General features: G+C 42.0%; 1 protein-coding gene across 3 annotated transcripts in view; it reads left to right on the top strand.

Moving 5' to 3' along the window:
• The window catches only part of usp28 (ubiquitin specific peptidase 28), a 23,874-nt gene extending 7,521 nt beyond the window's left edge, over positions 1–16,353 (top strand). For 2 of the 3 annotated variants that reach the window (XM_079585427.1, XM_079585429.1), the window contains 20 exons: positions 4,940–5,077; positions 5,284–5,354; positions 5,953–6,029; positions 6,105–6,253; positions 6,361–6,488; positions 6,589–6,684; positions 6,808–6,966; positions 7,066–7,280; positions 9,203–9,273; positions 9,383–9,611; positions 10,499–10,801; positions 10,885–11,021; positions 12,952–13,191; positions 13,291–13,386; positions 13,551–13,729; positions 13,840–13,918; positions 14,454–14,533; positions 14,612–14,735; positions 15,407–15,602; positions 15,700–16,353. In XM_079585427.1, coding sequence (XP_079441553.1) covers positions 4,940–5,077; positions 5,284–5,354; positions 5,953–6,029; positions 6,105–6,253; positions 6,361–6,488; positions 6,589–6,684; positions 6,808–6,966; positions 7,066–7,280; positions 9,203–9,273; positions 9,383–9,611; positions 10,499–10,801; positions 10,885–11,021; positions 12,952–13,191; positions 13,291–13,386; positions 13,551–13,729; positions 13,840–13,918; positions 14,454–14,533; positions 14,612–14,735; positions 15,407–15,602; positions 15,700–15,872 — 2,940 coding nt within the window. In that variant the 3' untranslated portion in view covers positions 15,873–16,353. The remainder of the gene's footprint in view (positions 1–4,939; positions 5,078–5,283; positions 5,355–5,952; positions 6,030–6,104; positions 6,254–6,360; positions 6,489–6,588; positions 6,685–6,807; positions 6,967–7,065; positions 7,281–9,202; positions 9,274–9,382; positions 9,612–10,498; positions 10,802–10,884; positions 11,022–12,951; positions 13,192–13,290; positions 13,387–13,550; positions 13,730–13,839; positions 13,919–14,453; positions 14,534–14,611; positions 14,736–15,406; positions 15,603–15,699) is intronic. The other variant, XM_079585428.1, reaches the window with a different exon arrangement.
• The last annotated feature ends 1,556 nt before the right edge of the window (positions 16,354–17,909 follow it).

The following is a 17,909-nucleotide window of genomic DNA, read 5'->3' on the forward strand; positions in this document are numbered from 1 at the left end:
CCAAGGCCAAGAGCAAAGCTGTCTTGAAGGACAGCAGCTTAAGGGAAATACTTCCCAGAGGCTCAAAAGGATGTTGAGACAGAGCCTCCAGCACCATGGAGAGGTCCCACTCAGGAACAGTTCTCCTGACGACTGGCAAAGAGCGACGGGCACCCTTCATAAATCTGCGGATTAGAGGATGCTGCCCGACTGTTGAGCCCTCAAAGCCCACATGACAGGCCGAAATCGCAGCCAGGTAGACCTTAATGGTGGAAAAAGACCTCCCTTTTTCCATGAGGTCTTGAAGGAAACACAAAATATCAGGAACTGAGCACTGATAAGATGTGAGACCACGCCCATCACACCACCCTTCGAACACTTGCCACTTACAGCCATATAAGGACCGTGTAGAAACGGCTCTGGCATTCTGTATAGTGGCAATAACACGCGGCGAAAGCCCCAGTGCGCTTAGGTTCGTCCTCTCACGGGCCAGGCCCAGAGAGCCACCCTGTCCGGGTGTGGGTGGTAAATCTCCCCGTTCGCTTGGGACAATAGGTCCGTGCGTGGGGGGAGGCGCCACGGCTCGGCATATAACAGAGGGATTATCTCCGCCAGCCACGGTGCCTTGGGCCACCTGGGTGCTATCAGAATGAGAGACAGGCTCTGCTCTCTCACCCTGGCCAGTGTTGGAATTATCAAGCACAGGGGAGGAAAAGCATACAGCAGCACTCTGGGCCATGGGTGGGCCAGTGCATCTACCCCGAGGGGTGCGTCCACGTCCTTTAGCGAGAAGAACATAGGACAATGGTAGTTTTCGCGCGAGGCGAATAGATCTACGGTTGCCTGTCCGAATCTCATCCATAACATATCCACTATCTGGGGGTGAAGGCGCCAATCTCCGTAGATTGGATTTCCCCTTGATAGAAGATCCGCACCTCTGTTCAGAATGCCCGGAACATGAGTCGCGCGTAACGACAGGAAAACCCGTCTGCTCCACACCAAAAGCTTGTAAGCTAGAGCGTGAAGTTTCGACGAGCGCACGCCGCCCTGACGGTTGATATAAGCCACAGCCGTGGTATTGTCGCAGCGTACGAGAACATGATGTCCCTGCAGGCGAGGCAGAAAATGATTCAGAGCTTTCCAAATGGTCAACAGCTCTAAATAATTTATGTGCGCTGAACGTAGTCTGCTCGGCCACAGACCGTTCACCGTTCTGCCCTCCTGGGTGGCACCCCAGCCTGTTAAGGACGCATCTGTCGTCACAACTTTCCGCATCTTAACCGTCCCCAGAGGGGTTCCCTGTGCGTAAAAGTCTGCGCTCTTCCAGTGTCGCACGGCTGCCGAGCAGGCGCGCGTCACTATTACAGAGCGGCAAAGATCGCGAATCGGGCTGAAATGTAGTGACAAAACCCATTTCATGAACGCTCTCATTCTCAGGAGTCCCAGTGGCACAACTTGGATGGATGAAGCCATAAGACCCTGCAGCCTGAGACATGTGCGATATTGCACTCTCGCCCCCTCTCTGAACTGCGATAGACAGTTCATTAGAGAGAGAACGCGTTCTTGAGAGAGACGCGCTCGCATGGAGACTGAGTTCAACTCCAAGCCCAGGAAAATGACATTCTGACTGGGTGTAAAATTGCTCTTGCTCACATTCACTCTGAACCCGAGAGATGTGACGTGCGCGAGCACACGGCAGGTGTCCTGCAACACTTTCTCCTTCGATTCGGCTATTATGAGCCAATCGTCTATGTATGTCAGAATCCTCAGACCAGACATTCTCATGGGTGCTAAACCCGCCTCCGCACACAGACAAAAACTGCGAGGACTTAGACTGAGTCCAAATGGCAGAACTGTGAATTCGTAACATGTGCCTTGGTAGGCGAAACGAAGAAACTTCCTGTGTGGCGGATAAATGCTTATATGGAAGAAAGCATCTTTCAGGTCTACCGATGTGAACCAGTCGTTCTGTTTTATGGCGCGGGCGAGCGAGCCATGAGTTAGCATTCTGAAATTGTATTTCCTCAAATGTTTGTTCAACACACGAAGGTCCAAGATAGGGCGGAGAGAGCCGTCCTTCTTTGGGACCAGGAAATAACGAGAATAAAATCCCTGATTCATCAGACTGGGGGGCACCACCTGAATAGCTTCCTTGTTTAGGAGGGAGGATATTTCCTCTTTCAGAATGTGTGAAGCGTTCTCTTCCGTGTGTGAAGAGAGAACGCCGTTGAAATGCGGGGGTTTCATTGCAAACTGCAATCTGTAGCCCTGCATTATAGTGCGCATCACCCACTCGGGAGCCGAAACCGCTTGCCAAGCCCGTTCGTGACTCGCGAGTGTTCCCACCCGAGCCGCAGCGGAGCTGTGTAAGCCCAGCTGACTCATTTGTGATGCAATGGCGCCATCTAGTGGATGAACTAGGGGCGGCATGCCGGGGTTTAGAAAGATGTTGTCTCTCTGCAGGGAGATGAATTCTCTCTGCGGAGAGAGATCCTCTCTCCGTAACGAATTCATTTGATTCGTTTGTTTTAATGTGTTTTTTGTTTTTTTGTGTGTTTTGTGTTGGGGGAACACTGGGGCCGAAGCCTTTAATAATTCGGTGAGGGGAAGTGAGTGTGTGCGGTGTGGTGACACTGCTTTGTGACTTTTCCTCACAACAGACCCCTCGAACGTGAGGGGGGAACACACGTTCAACAAACACATGGGCTGGGCAGCCTCGCGAGAGACCCTGCGTCTTTTGGACAGGGGTTCTTGGACATGAAGAGAGTCCAAAGGGCTCGTAGCCCGTGAAAGTGGACTCGATGCCCCCACCGGCCGAACATCAGGCAGGCCGCTTGCGTTTCGAGTCGGTGGGGGTAGGGTTAGATGGTCTTCCAGCCGCGGCCGCGGCGGGAGTAGATTTTCCCCAGTGCTTAGCAGGCGGTGGGTTATTCTGCCGTGTGGCGGGGGGTCTGTTGCGGGGCCTTTCCTTGCCCTGGTGGAAATGTCGTCCCATGGCAGGTGGGTTAGGCAAACGCGCAGGGGGTGCCTGGCGTGGGGCCGCCTTCCTAGGAAGGCATAACTTGAAGGCCTCATCCTCCTTCTTTTTGTCGTCACACCGTTGTTGCATCAATGCGACGGCGGGGCCGAAGAGAGCCCGGCCGGGCTCCACCGATGCGCCCGCGATGCGCCGCTTCTCACTGTCAGGAAGGCCCGACAGGTTAAGCCAGAGCGCGCGCTCTCCCACCACAGAAAGCGCCATAGAGCGCCCGCAGGCTTGGACGGCCTGCCGAGCGTTACGGAGGACGAGGTCGTTCACCGTGAGGATCTCCTTCCACAAGGTTAGAGAAGGAGTTCCCTTTTCCAGCTGTTGCCCTAATTCGTCCAAAATCTCCGCCTGGTAAGCGGAGAGGAGTGAAGAGACGTTCAGGGCCCTGACAGCCAAGGCCGAGGATTTGTATGCGGCCTGGTGAACTGAGGCAGAAAAACGGTCCATCTTGTTGGGCAAGACCGGCTTCGGGGGAGCGAGCAGCCCTCCCTGAGCGGGGTTAAGGTGCCTGGCGATGGAAGGCTCGATAGCGGGGGGGTCACCCATACCATGAGCTGCCATGTCCTTCACCTCAAGACCCGTGAGACCGTGTTTGAAGTCGAGGGGGTCGCTCCAATTGTGCCTCATGTGCTTAGCGCACGCTGGAAGGACGGGGAAGAGTTGTTTTCTCGGACCGGGAGGGGGTCCCAGCACTTTCCCGTCGTAAATATCCCTCTCCTGGTCGGTGGCGCTCTGTGGAGCCGGCCATTCCATGTTGAGGCGAGCGGCCGCTCGCTCACAAACTTCCAGGAGGATGGACTGAGGCAAGGCCGTGTGGGCGCTAGCCTGGGGAAAGCCAGAGGGCGGGATGGCCTCCTCGTCCTCTGAGACCCCAAGAAGGGCCGCGTCATCCTCATCGCCGGAACCGGCCGGTTCGTCGACGAGCGTGAGGTTGCCCGCGAAGATGTCCTCTTCGGGGAATGCGGGATTGGGCTGGTCAGCCCAAATGAGAGAGGCGGCGCCCCGGGAGTCCCCCGGTAGCGCGTCGTCGTCACCGTGTCCCCCATCCGAGTCAGAGAGGCCGAGCTCGGAGCACTGGGTCGCTGCAACTTTCAGACGACGTCGTAAAAGCTTCTTGGGCAGCATAAGGCAGTGACTGCAATTTTCCGGGTTCTCCAAGGCTTCTTGAGCATGTTTAAGGCCCAAGCAGACCACGCAGAACGGGTGAAGGTCCTTAGCGGCGATGAGCGCACCACACGCGGCCGGGCAGGCCCGTGATAGGCTGTTCCCCGGAGAAGCGGAAGGTTTAGACAGCGACATTCCGGAGAAGAACTCGGAAAAATCCGTGGCGGGCAGCCGTGGAAGGAGGAGCAGGTGAAAAACGGCGAGAGCGCGGGCGGCTCCGAATGCAGAACACAGCAGAAAAGCTGAAAAAACGACTGTCACGTCTGACGGAGGCTGATCAGGCGATATGTCCTCCTGAAGACACGAAAGTGAGCAGCGTAATCCAACCGAACTGTGTCAGTGCAGAGATCGCGAGAAGCGAATGTCAACTGGAGAATAGCAGCGCTTGCAGGCGTTATATGCCACTAGGTAAGGGGGCGGGGCCTTACCTGACATTGGCTGCGCGCTTCTGTCTGTCTAGCCAGACTTGGTGCAATTGGATGCTTCTGCAGAGGTCAGGTACGGATGCCCTTCCCCATAGGTGGATCTCGAACACGAGATGATGAAAGAGAACTAATAAAAGTTAGTTGAAATGTAGTTGCAAAGTTACTTATAGTCAGTAAAGTGTTTAAAGTGAACTTCTTACTATTGAACTAGGAACTATTGAAGTGTAACCGAGTGTTGTATTGAACGTTGCAGATATATTACATGTTAAATTAAAACGTAAATGTAAAAAGTCATTTGCTCTAAATGACTATGTGGATTATTCTGACTATATTTCTGTTGCAGGAGAAAAGAAACATTGCCTTCATGCAGGAGTTGCGTTGCCTGTTTGCTCTGATGGTGGGCTCAAACCGTAGGTTTGTAGACCCCTCTGCAGCAGTCGAGCTTCTCAGGGATGCGTTCAGAACCAGCGAGGCACAACAGGTACATCATTTGAATGATATGATTCACAGCTGTTCTGTCAGGGGCTAATTTTAAAATGAAACCGTTGCAAATGATGCACTAATAAAAGGTGTCTTGAAATGTTTACCATTCACAACAGTTTATGAAGCTATATAAGAGCTTCTTCTAAATGGAGACTGTGCTGTATTCTTGGAAAACAGTGTTTATTTTAAGGTTGCTTATTGTAGGATGTCAGTGAATTCACACACAAGTTGCTTGACTGGCTCGAAGACGCGTTCCAGCTGGCTGCTAACGGAACGTAAGTTCATAAAATCATAAATAATAATAATAGTGTATGATAAAGTGAGAGTGACTAAATTTTAAGGATTTATATAACCCTATATAAAAGCATTTTTAAATGCATGTAAAAGCATAACATAATGTAATTTTAACAAAAGTAAAAAAAAAAATCTGTAGTGCTGCATCCCTATCCACTGCATCCGTAATCCATTCCAGTTTCATGTGTTTTTTTTTGTAGGGGTCAACAAACACATTAAAGCAATTCATCATAAATTGTTATAAAATGAACTACTCACTAAGAAATGTGAATGATATTTTTGATGGGTGGGAAATTAAAATGTATTTAAATAATAGTGAGACCAAGAAAAAGCTTTTAATGGTTTATTTAAAATCATTTTATTGCCATTTTATATGCATCATGTGTTTGCAACATGAAGAAAATGTGTTTGTTACCCTGAGGCAACATCTTGCTGTGGAGGGTTAATTAATAAATGGTAATGAGTGTAGCATTTGTTGAAGAATGATGAATAATTACCCTATAGCATATTTGGTTGCTAATGTACTTGCCAGGAATTTTTTTTATCCCCACAATAAAACATGGCAGCTTTTATTTTCAGTAACCCAGAGGATAAACAAAACAACCCAATGGTCCAGCTGTTTTATGGTACATTTGTGGCTGAGAGACTTCATGAAGGTAGGAGGATAACATTTCTCCTGTAATTATTCTGTTTATCACTCTCATTGATTATAGTTGTGTAATTGTGTGCAGGAAAGATTGTGTCCAACATTGAGCAATTTGGACAATACCCTCTCCAAGTGAACGGATTCAACAATTTAGACGAATGTTTGGAGGGCGCCATGGTTGAAGGAGAGATTGAGTCCCTTCATTCAGATCAGACGATCTCCTCTGGCCAGGAGGTCAGTTTTTCCTCATGCAAATATATGCACTCCTGTCATTTATTAAAATGTTATTTTGAAGTATGCACAAGCTACTTTTATGAATCCAAGTATGTCTCTTTTTCCAGAGGTGGTTCTCCAAGCTGCCACCAGTGTTGACCTTTGAGCTGTCCAGATTTGAGTTCAATCAGTCTTTAGGGCGACCAGAAAAAATACACAAAAAACTGGAGTTTCCCCAAGTGATCTATATGGACAGGTTAAGATCTATCCATCCATCCATTCATCCGTATCTATCTATCCATCCATCCATCCATATCTATCAATGGTAAATGACAAATTACTATTTTTGTGTGCAGATACCTCCATAACAATGTTGATCAGACCCATGGTAGAAGAGGAGAGGTCAAGAGACTCAAGGACCAGTTAACAGTTCTGCAGCAGAAACTTGAGGGGTATGTTCAAAAACCAAATAGAGGTCAAATCATGGTCGACATTGCGAGTAATCTTTTGATATTGTTCTTTGGGGTTTATTTTTAAATTTTTGAAGATAAAAACTATAACTTTCTTTTTCAAAGATATAAAAACTATGGCTCAGGGCCAACCAAATACCCCCTGGCAGACATGTTGCAGTATGTGCTGGAGTTTGCCACCACGAAACCCACAAGTGTGTCTCCAGCCTCGCCAGTACCTACAAACCCTCCCGTACACACAGAACCCAGCTCAGGTGACAGCAGGCAAGGCTCGCTTTCCTGTGTTCTTCTTCATCGGCTATGTGAGAAATCGTGCCCTCTTCTGAGTTTGTCCTCCTCTAAATGTTTCATTTCTTGCTGTAGTCAGACAGAACCAGATGATGCTGGCTCGTCAGATGGTTCGGGCTGCCCGCAGACAGCCACACAGAGAACTCCCATACACAAGCCTTTTACTCAGTGCAGACACCCCATGGAGATGCCACTGCAACCATCCCCCCACAGCGTGACCGAGGAGGAGCTGTACTTCGTCAAGGGCTGCTTACAGCGCTGGAGAGCAGAAGTTGAGAACACCATAAACGGTAGATCCTTCACTTAGTGAATGTTGTTTTTCCCCGTAAGCTTGAATCAATGTTTTCTTTTTTTGCCTTAGTAAGCTGCCTTATTTTAAGATGTCATAGGTGCCCTATCTAGTTGCGATGCGTAGACTGTCCTAAAAGGTAACGCATGTATTATCAAAATGCTGATTTGCCGTTCAAAAGTTTGGGGTCAGTATGATTTTTTTTGTAAATAAATTCAAACTTTTATTCAGCAAGGCATTACAGTTTTTCTTACTTTGTCACTTTGTTTTTCTTACTTTGTCACTTTGGCTCAATTCTCAAATTAGATTTTTTTTTTCTCAAAACAGTAAGTTCAGATCTTTGAACAATTAGTTTCGTGTCACATGGAGTTTCGTGGAGTTGTGCAGCTATTTTCCCATTCAATTCTATATTTTTGTGCTCTTTTCTTTTTCGCCGGCTGCTCGGAGGTAGTCATTTTTACATTTCCCGCTGTTGTCACTTGTCGTCATCGTTGCTACAATACATGACTCACAATGACTGAAACGACCAATTAAAAGGGCATTCTCTGATGATGTTCCAAGATGTTAAAAACGCAACGCTGATCATAGACAAACAGGGGGAGAAATTAGTATCTACCGCACGCACCGTCAGGTTTTTTTTCTTATCATAGCCTACAAATGTCTTCGTTCATAGTCTGACATAATACTAGAAGCCATGTGTGTGTCTGTCATAGATTTGCACTAAATTGATTCTCAAAAATACAGAACAAAGTGCGTTCCGTATCAGTTCAATACGGAACAAGACTTTTATGTGTCAAATACGGGACGATTCTGTATTATACGGAACGTTTGGCAACCCTAATGGTGGTGGTGGTGTTGGTGTTAGGCAAAGACATAATAGAGTGTGTAAAAAATTAACAAGCAATTGTGAATTTTCAGTTAACATGTAACATACATTTCTACAAAAATAAATGTACTGTATAAATACATTCATTTTCTTTTTGTGTACTACAGTATTGACTTTTTCAAGTAAATGTTTTCTTACGGTTGAAATCTGTGTCTAAAAAGCTCAGTGTGATACACCAGAGCATTCAGTTGACAAAACTGACATATATGTAATGTATAGAACGTTCTATTCATCAAAGAAAGATGATACCAAAAAGGTATCACAATTTCCAGCACACAGAAAAAAGTTTCTTGAGCACCAAATCACAAAATCAGCATATAAATGTGTACATTCTTCATAAAACAGTAGGTGAAACACCTGGATTCCTTTGAGATTTTAAATTAGACATCTGATGGACATTTTTTACTATCGCATGAAGCTACAGGAGAAAAGTCGTCCTGTTCATAAATGGTGTCATCTAAATGTGTAGGTGACAATATGGCAGATGTCGTATGTCTGGATTGTACTACGCACATACTTAATAACAGAGTGTACTATTTTTAACAGTTGAGAAGTTCTTCATCAAATGCAAATCAAATCTGTAAAAATATAAATTCAAAATGGCAGATAGTTTAATAAAAACGTTTTAAAAAATGTACTGAAAATGAATTTAATACTGAATTGATATAAATGCTTTTAAATAATTAAAAAACTAGTTTACCTAAAATTGAAAACTGTGTGCTTTGTATATTTATGCTTTTATTATATTGTCGCCAGTATTGGAATCAATCAACTCGTGTCTCCCATGCACTTTGCGTGCCGAGCGCTATTTGTTTGACACAGTTCTTGTTACCAGTTTGCCACAGAAGAAAACTGCCTATGTAGTCAGTGAGGCAACTCACTAGGTTTTGGACCTGAGCTGTAATTATGTGCATTTTAATTTTTCTGTTCTGAAGGCCATCGTTATTCACAAGCAGTTATCCTAATGCGTTTGTGACTGTATCAGGATCCTGGCCTCAGGCGCAGTGTATTGATCTGTGTTCTCTCCCTGTGTGCAGAGCTGAAAGCCAGCATTGACAAGGTCAGCCAGGCCCTGGAGGGCATGTACTCAGATAACAGTCTGTGTCAGGTAAAGTCTATATCCTGAACACTCGTTGGTCCTTTAATATTGACTGAGCCCTTTCAAGAAATTTGCATGACGCCTCAATGAACCCTGACTTCATATTTGATGCTTCCAGGTGCCCTACAGACTACACGCTGTGCTCGTCCATGAGGGACAGGCCTCCGCTGGCCATTATTGGGCGTACATCTATGATCATGCTCACAAACGCTGGCTGAAGTACAACGATGTAATGGTGACCGAGTCGACCTGGGAAGAGCTTGTTCGAGACTCGTACGGTGGCATGACCAACGCAAGCGCCTACTGCCTCATGTACATCAATGACAAGCTACCATACCTCATAGCAGGTACTTTCCCCATGTGCCTCTCAGATTACGCAACTGCGCTCAGATTTTGCTGAAGCAAATCACTCACTTGATTTAAGGCATTGGCATTAGCTCCGATTTCTTTCATAAATTAACATTGATAGCTTTGTTGGCACACTTTGGGCATAAGAGATTGTCTGTCAAGCTGTGAACATCAAAAACTCTTTCTAATGGTTTTTATTTTGATTCATTTTCCTGATGTTTTCTGTGATGAATTGCTACGATTATTTATATGACGTAGGGGTGAACATTTAGGGCCAGATTTTACTAACTACTTGCTTCAGCGCAAACCCTCTTTTGGTGTTAAAAAACCCCACTGTCAGGATTTACTGAAGACACGCAGTGTAAACTGGGTTATGTACTGGGTTATTTTTGTGGCTGATCTTATTGCATATGCATTTGGTAGGAGTTTCCCTTTCAGATGCAAATTTATGGAAGGAGAGTATTTAAATGAATCATGCTAGGTGATTTACTAAGGTTTGCGCTTGTCAATTTACTGGTATTTGCGCCATTATTTACAGTCCAAAAAAAGCATGTCGCTAATTTGCACTGCTCTTGGTAGATTGCTTTGGTCATTATGGAAATGATCCGGCCATTTTTATATGAAAATGCCGTAACCACAAAAAAAAAAAAAAACATTTAAAGTGGCCATTAAATGGATGTTGCAATTGTGTTTTCTTAACTATTGTGAAATTGTGTATATCTGAGTGAAAAAATGTAGGGCAATGTAAATGTAAATTTTGATTTCATGGTGACTTTAATTATGCACTCTGCATAATTCGTAAAATTCCTTATAAGGAACTGTCCTATCATCTGGGAACTTTTTGCCACAATAATGGACATTATATTTTCTTTCTTATGAGTGACAGAAGACACAGACGATGAGACAGGGCAGGCTCTGAAAGGAATGGACTCCCTCCCGGCTATCCTGAAGCGCTATGTTCGGGAGGATAACCGCTGGTTCCAGCAGGAGCTGAGAGAATGGGAAGAGCAGTTCTGCCAAGCCCAACGTGAAGAAGCGCCAGTTCAAACACTCACTTCCACCAACACAGAGGAACCCGTCCCAGAAGAGCCACAAACCCCAGTGCAAGAACCTGCCCAACAACAAACAAATGAAGTGTCTGAAGATCCACCTCCAGATTCAACACCAGCACCTGCCCAGGAGAGTGAAGGTCAGATCCTTTTTTCTTCAAAAGGTCAGATGTTTTCCATGCATCTGTTGCAGGTATATCTTCAATGTCTTTTCCCTTTCCAGAGCCCATGGCCAATTCAGCAGCGCTCAGCTCGATATCACCAGAGCCCAGTGAGAATGTGGGAGAGGGAAGTGAAGAGGATGTCACCAGTAGCCAGACACACGGCCAGCCAGATGAACAGAAGCCAGACGAGAGTCAGGTGAGGACGTTGAAGCGTTATTTGAGATGTGCAAAAAGTAGGTCACGTATACAGCACTGGAGGTTTTATGTACAGTACATATGGGTCAATAGCATTGGAAAAACACACAGCACTCAAATAATACAATTAACAAAATAATGCTATAAACGTTTAAATTAAATGTAAATTAAATATGAATAAAACAACTTTTGCAGTTTTTCACTGTAAACTATAATGTTATATTTACAAATAATTTCAACAATATTTCATTAAGTAATATGTATTTAAGTACATGTGTTGTTAAATACAATATACCTTTTTACCATACATTAAATTGCAAATTATACTTTTAGTTTTTACTTTAAAAAACATGTATTTTGCATGTGAAATATACTTCCAAAACGTATATATTACAGTAAAATTACAGTGCATTATATTAAATCTAACATAATTTTTCACTTTAACTGCATATCACAAAGTAACTTAAATAGATAAATAGCAAACCAATTACAGTTTACTTTATACTCTTTATATTCTTGTATTCTCTCTTTATATATATATATTGAGAGAGAGAGAGATATTTTACATTATAATATTTTTGTCAGGAATTTCAATATAGGCAAGGTTTTTTATACATTTTAATAAAAATAAAAATAAATTAATTAGAGTATTAGTCAGTCACAACATAAGATGTTTGTGTATATTTTGACAAATATGGTATGTGCATCACTATATGGTGCAATTATATGGGAGAGAAACTCGTAGATTTACATTGGTGGTTAAAACACTACAAACTTGTTTGCTTGTACTTGCCTAGTGTTTAATGTGTTGTCTGTTGTGTCGCGAAGCTCTGGTATTTTGTAAGAGGATACGTTTTGGAAAGGGATGTGGGGATAAGGTTCATCGGACAGCTGAGAGCCGTCCAACATTCCTCAGTCGTTCTGGTTGAAGTCCCATGCGGGGTTGCTGGGGACAGTGTGTCAGAGAAGAGCTTTATATAGACCCTGAGCTCTGTGCTTCCTGCATGCACCATCAAGATCAACTGGATTCCTGAACGATTGTGGAGAACATGTTCCTGAAGATGCTTCTATCAACAGGCAATTGTTTCAGCGCTCTGTGTTCTTGGTGTCTAGTCTTTAGAGAGAGTGATCTTGGATATTATTGACTCAGTATATGGGGTTAGAATGTCGATTCTGTATTTACGACGTATTCTTCTGCTGTTTCTCTCTTTGACTCATTGGTTTTATTGGTGCTCCTGATTTACAGCTGTGCTGAATTGTTTTCCTAGGCCTTGTCATAAATGGTAGTGATAGGACCTCTAGTGGTCAGTGTCTCATATTGCATTCAAGGGTATTTATGAGCAAAATGAGGTGATTGACATTACTTGAAGTGATTTTTCTACAACGTACATTATATGTAGAAACAAAACGTTAAAACAAAACGTAATCTGCAGCAAGTCGCTACTTAACGACTTAGTTTTATTAATTTACTATTATAGTTTTTGTTAATATTTTGAATTAGATTTTACTTTTATATTTTCGTTTTTTTTAGAATTATAGTAGAATTATAAGTTGTGTTTTTGTCATTTTTATCAGTTTTAGTTTTCTTTAACGGGTGGGGGAAGACCAAATACATTAACGTTGCCATATCCATTACCATGCTAAAAATCTCCAGAGAGTTGTCATGATGGAAATAAAATACATTTCCTTGTCCAGCTCATCGTCATCTCCCTCCAGGGGTGGGGAACAACTATAAATCTGGTCAGACGTCCATCAGAGATTTGCATTTCCGCTGTTTTAAAAACCAATTAGAAATTCTTGAGGGAGACCATTGTGAATTACACTTCCTGGTTTGCCTACAAATTGATGTTATGAGTGAACATCTCTAGACTATGATAAGTGAATAGGATCATTGACAGTCAGTCAACAGCCTCGTTCTCTGTGTTTTTCAGCAGCCTGTGGCGGATTCAGCCTCTACAGACAGAGCTCAGAGGTCAGAGGTCGAGGTGGAGGAGCAGGTCATCAGTGATGAGGCAGAACCAGACAGCCAGACAGAGCCAGAGGCCTCGTCCACAGAGGAGAACCCAGCAACGGTCACGCGCAGCCAGCCTGAGAATGAAGTTTCTGAGGTAGAGATACCTAATGTAGGCAGGATTCTGGTGCGCTCTGATGCAGATGGCTACAATGAAGAGGTAAAGGATCATTCCCCTGGTTCCATGAACTGTAAAATGAGGCTACTTATAATTCGGTTTAACATTACATTTTTCCTCTGTTCATCTGTAATGGAATAGATGATGCTAACACCAGCCATGCAGGGTGTCATTTTTGCCATTGCCAAGGCAAGACAAGTTTTTGACAAAGATGGGCCTGAAGCAGGACTCATCAAGGTATACAAATTAAAATGACTCAATGCAACTGTGGCTGAACAAACTAAATGGCGCTATTAATATATAAATACTATATAGATGATAATTAATATATATGTATATATTTAGATATATATTTGGAAATCAACTAATGCATTGATCTCTCTCATTGATCTCTCTATCAGGCGTTCCATGAGGAATTTTCCAGATTGTATGAGCTGTCCCAGGAAGAGACCACACCGCAGCAAGACCCTCGACTCCAGCATGTGCTGGTTTACTTTTTCCAAAACCAGGCCCCTAACCGTATCATTGAGAGGACATTGCTAGAGCAGTTTGCGGACCGCAACCTGAGTTTTGATGATCGGTAGCTACACATTTTCTTTTAAATCAATGACTTAATGCAGTATATTTTTTATTGGAACAAGTTAATATTGACTAATTGGACTAATCTAAACTGGTACTTTCCCCTTGTAGGGCCATCAGTATCATGAGAGAGGCCAGATCTAAAATTCGTCTCATTAAACCAGAAGATATGGACATGGATGAGTACTTGGTAAGACCAATAAGGCTCACTTCTTTTTACTTCTTTAATTTAAAATGTATACTGCTGTTTGAAGTCAGTACAATGTTTGTTTTTTTTACAAATTAATACTTTTATTTAGTAAGGATGCATTAAATTGATCAAAAGTGGCAGTAAAGACATTTATAATGTTAAGATTTAAAATGTACTAGATTTAATGCTGTTTTAAATAACTGAACTGTATTACAAATTCCACAAAAGCATTGAGCACGATGATTTTTAACATTAATAATAACAGTAAAGTTTCTTGAGCGCAGTAAATGATTTCAAACAGTAAATGATTTCGTAATGATGCTAAAAATTCAGCTTTGCCATCACAGGAATAACTTACATTTTAAAATAATTTATTAAAATATAAAATAGTTATTCTAAATTGTAATAATATTCTGTTTTTACTGTATTTTTGATCAAATTAAGCAGTTTTGGTAAGCATATGAGACTTTTGAGTGGCAATGCATGTATTTGATCATTTCAAACATTTCATGTATTTTCTTCCCTCTCCTCCCAGCAATGGCAGGATGACTACAGCATGTTCAAGACAGTGTTTGCCTACCTGTTGACAGGTCTCGAGCAGTATCAGAATGGAAAGTATGTAGACTCATTGACTCCAGAAAGGGCCTGTGCATTGTGTTGAAGAGTCTACAGCATTGATCTTTTCCATTGCAGGACAAGAGAAGCTCTGAATTATCTCGCACATGCACACCAGGACAACTCAGCCCTGCTTAGGAAAGGAGAGAAGAAAGGAGTGGATCAGTCGCTTATAGCACTTTACAGGAGAAAGTGTCTGAAAGTATGTCCACTTTCATAACACAAAACATACACTACCATTCAAAAGTTTGGGGTCGGTAAGATTTTTGGAAAAGTTTTTGGAAAAAAACTCTTATAATCAAAAATACAGTAACAACAGCAATATTGTGAAATATTACTTAATATAAAGTTTTCTATTGAATATATTTTAAAGGGTAATTTATTCCCTTTAATGGCGAAGCTGAATTTTCAGCATCATTACATTCAGTGTCACATGATCTATCAGAAATCATTCTAATATGCTGATTTGATGCTAAAGAAACATTTCTGATTATTATCGATGTTGAAAAGAGTTGTGCTGCTTAGTATTTTACTGGAAGCCGTGATACATTTGTATCAGGATTCTTTGATGAATAGAAAGTTCATCTTTTGCAACATTATAAATGTCTTTACTCTCACTTTTGATCAATTTAACACACCCTTGCTGGATAAAAGTATTCAATTCTTTTTTCTTTTTTTTAAATCTTGCTGATCCCAAATGGTAGTGTATTGTAAAGATATTCATATATACGTATATAGTCATAATTTAAATCTGTCTTCATAACTAATTTCAAATATTTAAGCACTTCTTTAGGCTCATGCGAAACTTTTGAGTGGGACCGTATATTTTAACATCATCTCATGAAACTTCTGTGAACGTGTTACACCCTGCAGGAGCTGAATGAGAACGCGGCCAGACTCTTTAAAAGTCAAGATGAAAATGACGTGGCGGAGGGAGTGACCATCATGAACGAGTGTGTCATCCCTTGCATGCACCTCATGGTCAGAGACAGTGTCAGCCAAGAGGATTTGGATGTCATAGAGCTGATCAGGAATTGCTGGTGCTCCTACCTGGGGCAGGACATGGATGGTGGGCTTTCCCCTCCCCCCTTCAGATTTTGTATATAGACCGTTTTAATAACATTCTTAGCTCATGTTGTTGTTGTTCATATTTGTCTGTTATTCAGATTCTCTTCAGGATAAGCTCAGCGAATTCCTGCCCAGAGTCCTGGACTGTTCTGCAGAAATGGTGGTGCTTAAAGAGCCCCCCAAAGTGAGGAACTCCCCCCTTGATCTGTGCAGCCGTCTGACTGCCGTCATGGAGTCCATTCACAGCACCTCAGTCGTCATCGTGAAGTGAAGTCGGACATGACATTATGTGAGGCAAGGTTGAAAAAATAAATAAAAAAATAGCACGGTACAGTCACAAGGTGATCTAAACTCTGTCTTAGACTGAGCTGGATTTCATTTTTGCTGCACAATGACGCTTTCTGTTTCGCACGGCACACATATTCACTGTGTTCTGAATTCCTTGAAGGGAGATTGATTGGCTGCTCTTTGTAGACGTTTGATCTCAGGAAAGATCAAATAGATGACATTTTGTAAAGCTAGGTTTGATGAGAGGGCAGTGAAGGTAGTGTACGTTTTTACCCTGTTCTTCTTTTCACGTGAACTGTAGACATATAGCGTGAAAATAGTGTTTTATAGAGATTTGCTGAAGCCACTTTATTTCAGTCTACGCTTAGCTGAACATCCTCTATGTATTCTTTCTTTGTACAGTAACGTTTTCCACTCCTTTGTCCTACCCCTCTGCTACCTTTCAATAAAACTTTGATTTCTCACTTTGTTGCCCTGTCCTGAGTTCTCGCTTTCTATTTTTTTTCCACCTTCTGTTCATATTTTCCATTTCTTTTAAGTTTCTTCTAAGTTCTCACTACATACTCAAACTGTATATAAGGGGTGTCATTAATACTGTACATTTACTGCAGCTCCACTGAGAATATTCAATTATTGTGGGAAAACACGGGCATGTCTGTTTATTAGTAAGTCTCTGTGAACACTTATTTTGACTTGTTTTGTGTCGTGGACCTCATATGGCAAAAAAAAAAAAATCAGATGCATTTTTAATGATATTACAAACTATAAAAAAAATTGGCAAAAATAGATGGTTAAAATAGATTTTAATATATATTTACATAAGTAGATTTTGTTTCATTTTATATATATATATATATATATATATAGTGTTCTAAATATTAAGTCAAGTCAAGTCACCTTTATTTATATAGCGCTTTTTACAATACAGATTGTATCAAAGCAGCTTCAAAGTGATAACATGAAAATAATACAAAAAACTATTTCATCATCGTCCACCTTTAAGGCAGATCTATAATATTGTTGAATATTAAATGTCCCCAACTAAGCAAGCCAGAAGGCAAGGCAACAGCGGCAAGGAACCAAAACTCCATCAGGTGACAGAATGGAGAAAAAAACCTTGGGAGAACCCAGGCTCAGTCGGGGGCCAGTTCTCCTCTGGCCAATGAGTGAACAGTGTATGATTATGATTCAGGAGCATTACAGGTCAGAAGTTCAGAATGAATCAGAGTATTTGTCCAGTTCCGGTTATTAAAATAAGATTGGAATTGTATTTGAAGTACATTTTTATTAGCTGGGCTGTTTATAAAATATTCTCAAAAGAGTACAAAACTAAGCACAAGCAATAATCTTTGCTTTTAATAAAGAATAGTTTTACCTTATTCTCTTAGATTAGAAGCTTTCAGAATGGCCTGTTACAGTTGTTAAAGGGGAGCTACAGTTTTATGCATTTATTTTTATTAGAATTTTTCATCTACATTGAGGTAGTGGTATTGTTTTTCTTTAATTACGTCTCTTTGATTGATTCCCTTGAGCAGTGTTGACTTATTATGTCTGTACAAGACATGAAAATGGCAAGTAAAAGAGACATTTTCTATAGTCCAATTACTATTATATTCGTTATCAACAGAAAAACTTGCATTTGTTCTCATCTATTTATTTTATTCTTTTCTTTTTTTTTTGTAAAATCAGATTTGTTACCTGACCTGACTGTGTTTTTCCATCCAAAATTGAACATGCTGTGTTAGTAAATAGAGAATGAGTGACAAAATCAGAGTAAATGAGGACAATTGTTTTTGTACATCTGCATAAAATCTATAATCTTCTGAAATACATCACCACAACATTTCTTCTTGTCTTCTCCCTGGATTCATTTAGAGAATCAGACTTAATCTCCTGAGTTTAATTAGACTTCGAACACGGCCATGATTGTGTTGATGCAACAAAACGCTGCTCAGCACAGTGGATTGTGGTTTTCTATGGCTACATGCGAAGAGTATAAGAAAGATAAGATGCATTGGAT

This window comes from Phoxinus phoxinus (assembly GCF_949152265.1).
Source record: "Phoxinus phoxinus genome assembly, chromosome: 17".
Lineage (NCBI taxonomy): Eukaryota > Metazoa > Chordata > Actinopteri > Cypriniformes > Leuciscidae > Phoxinus > Phoxinus phoxinus.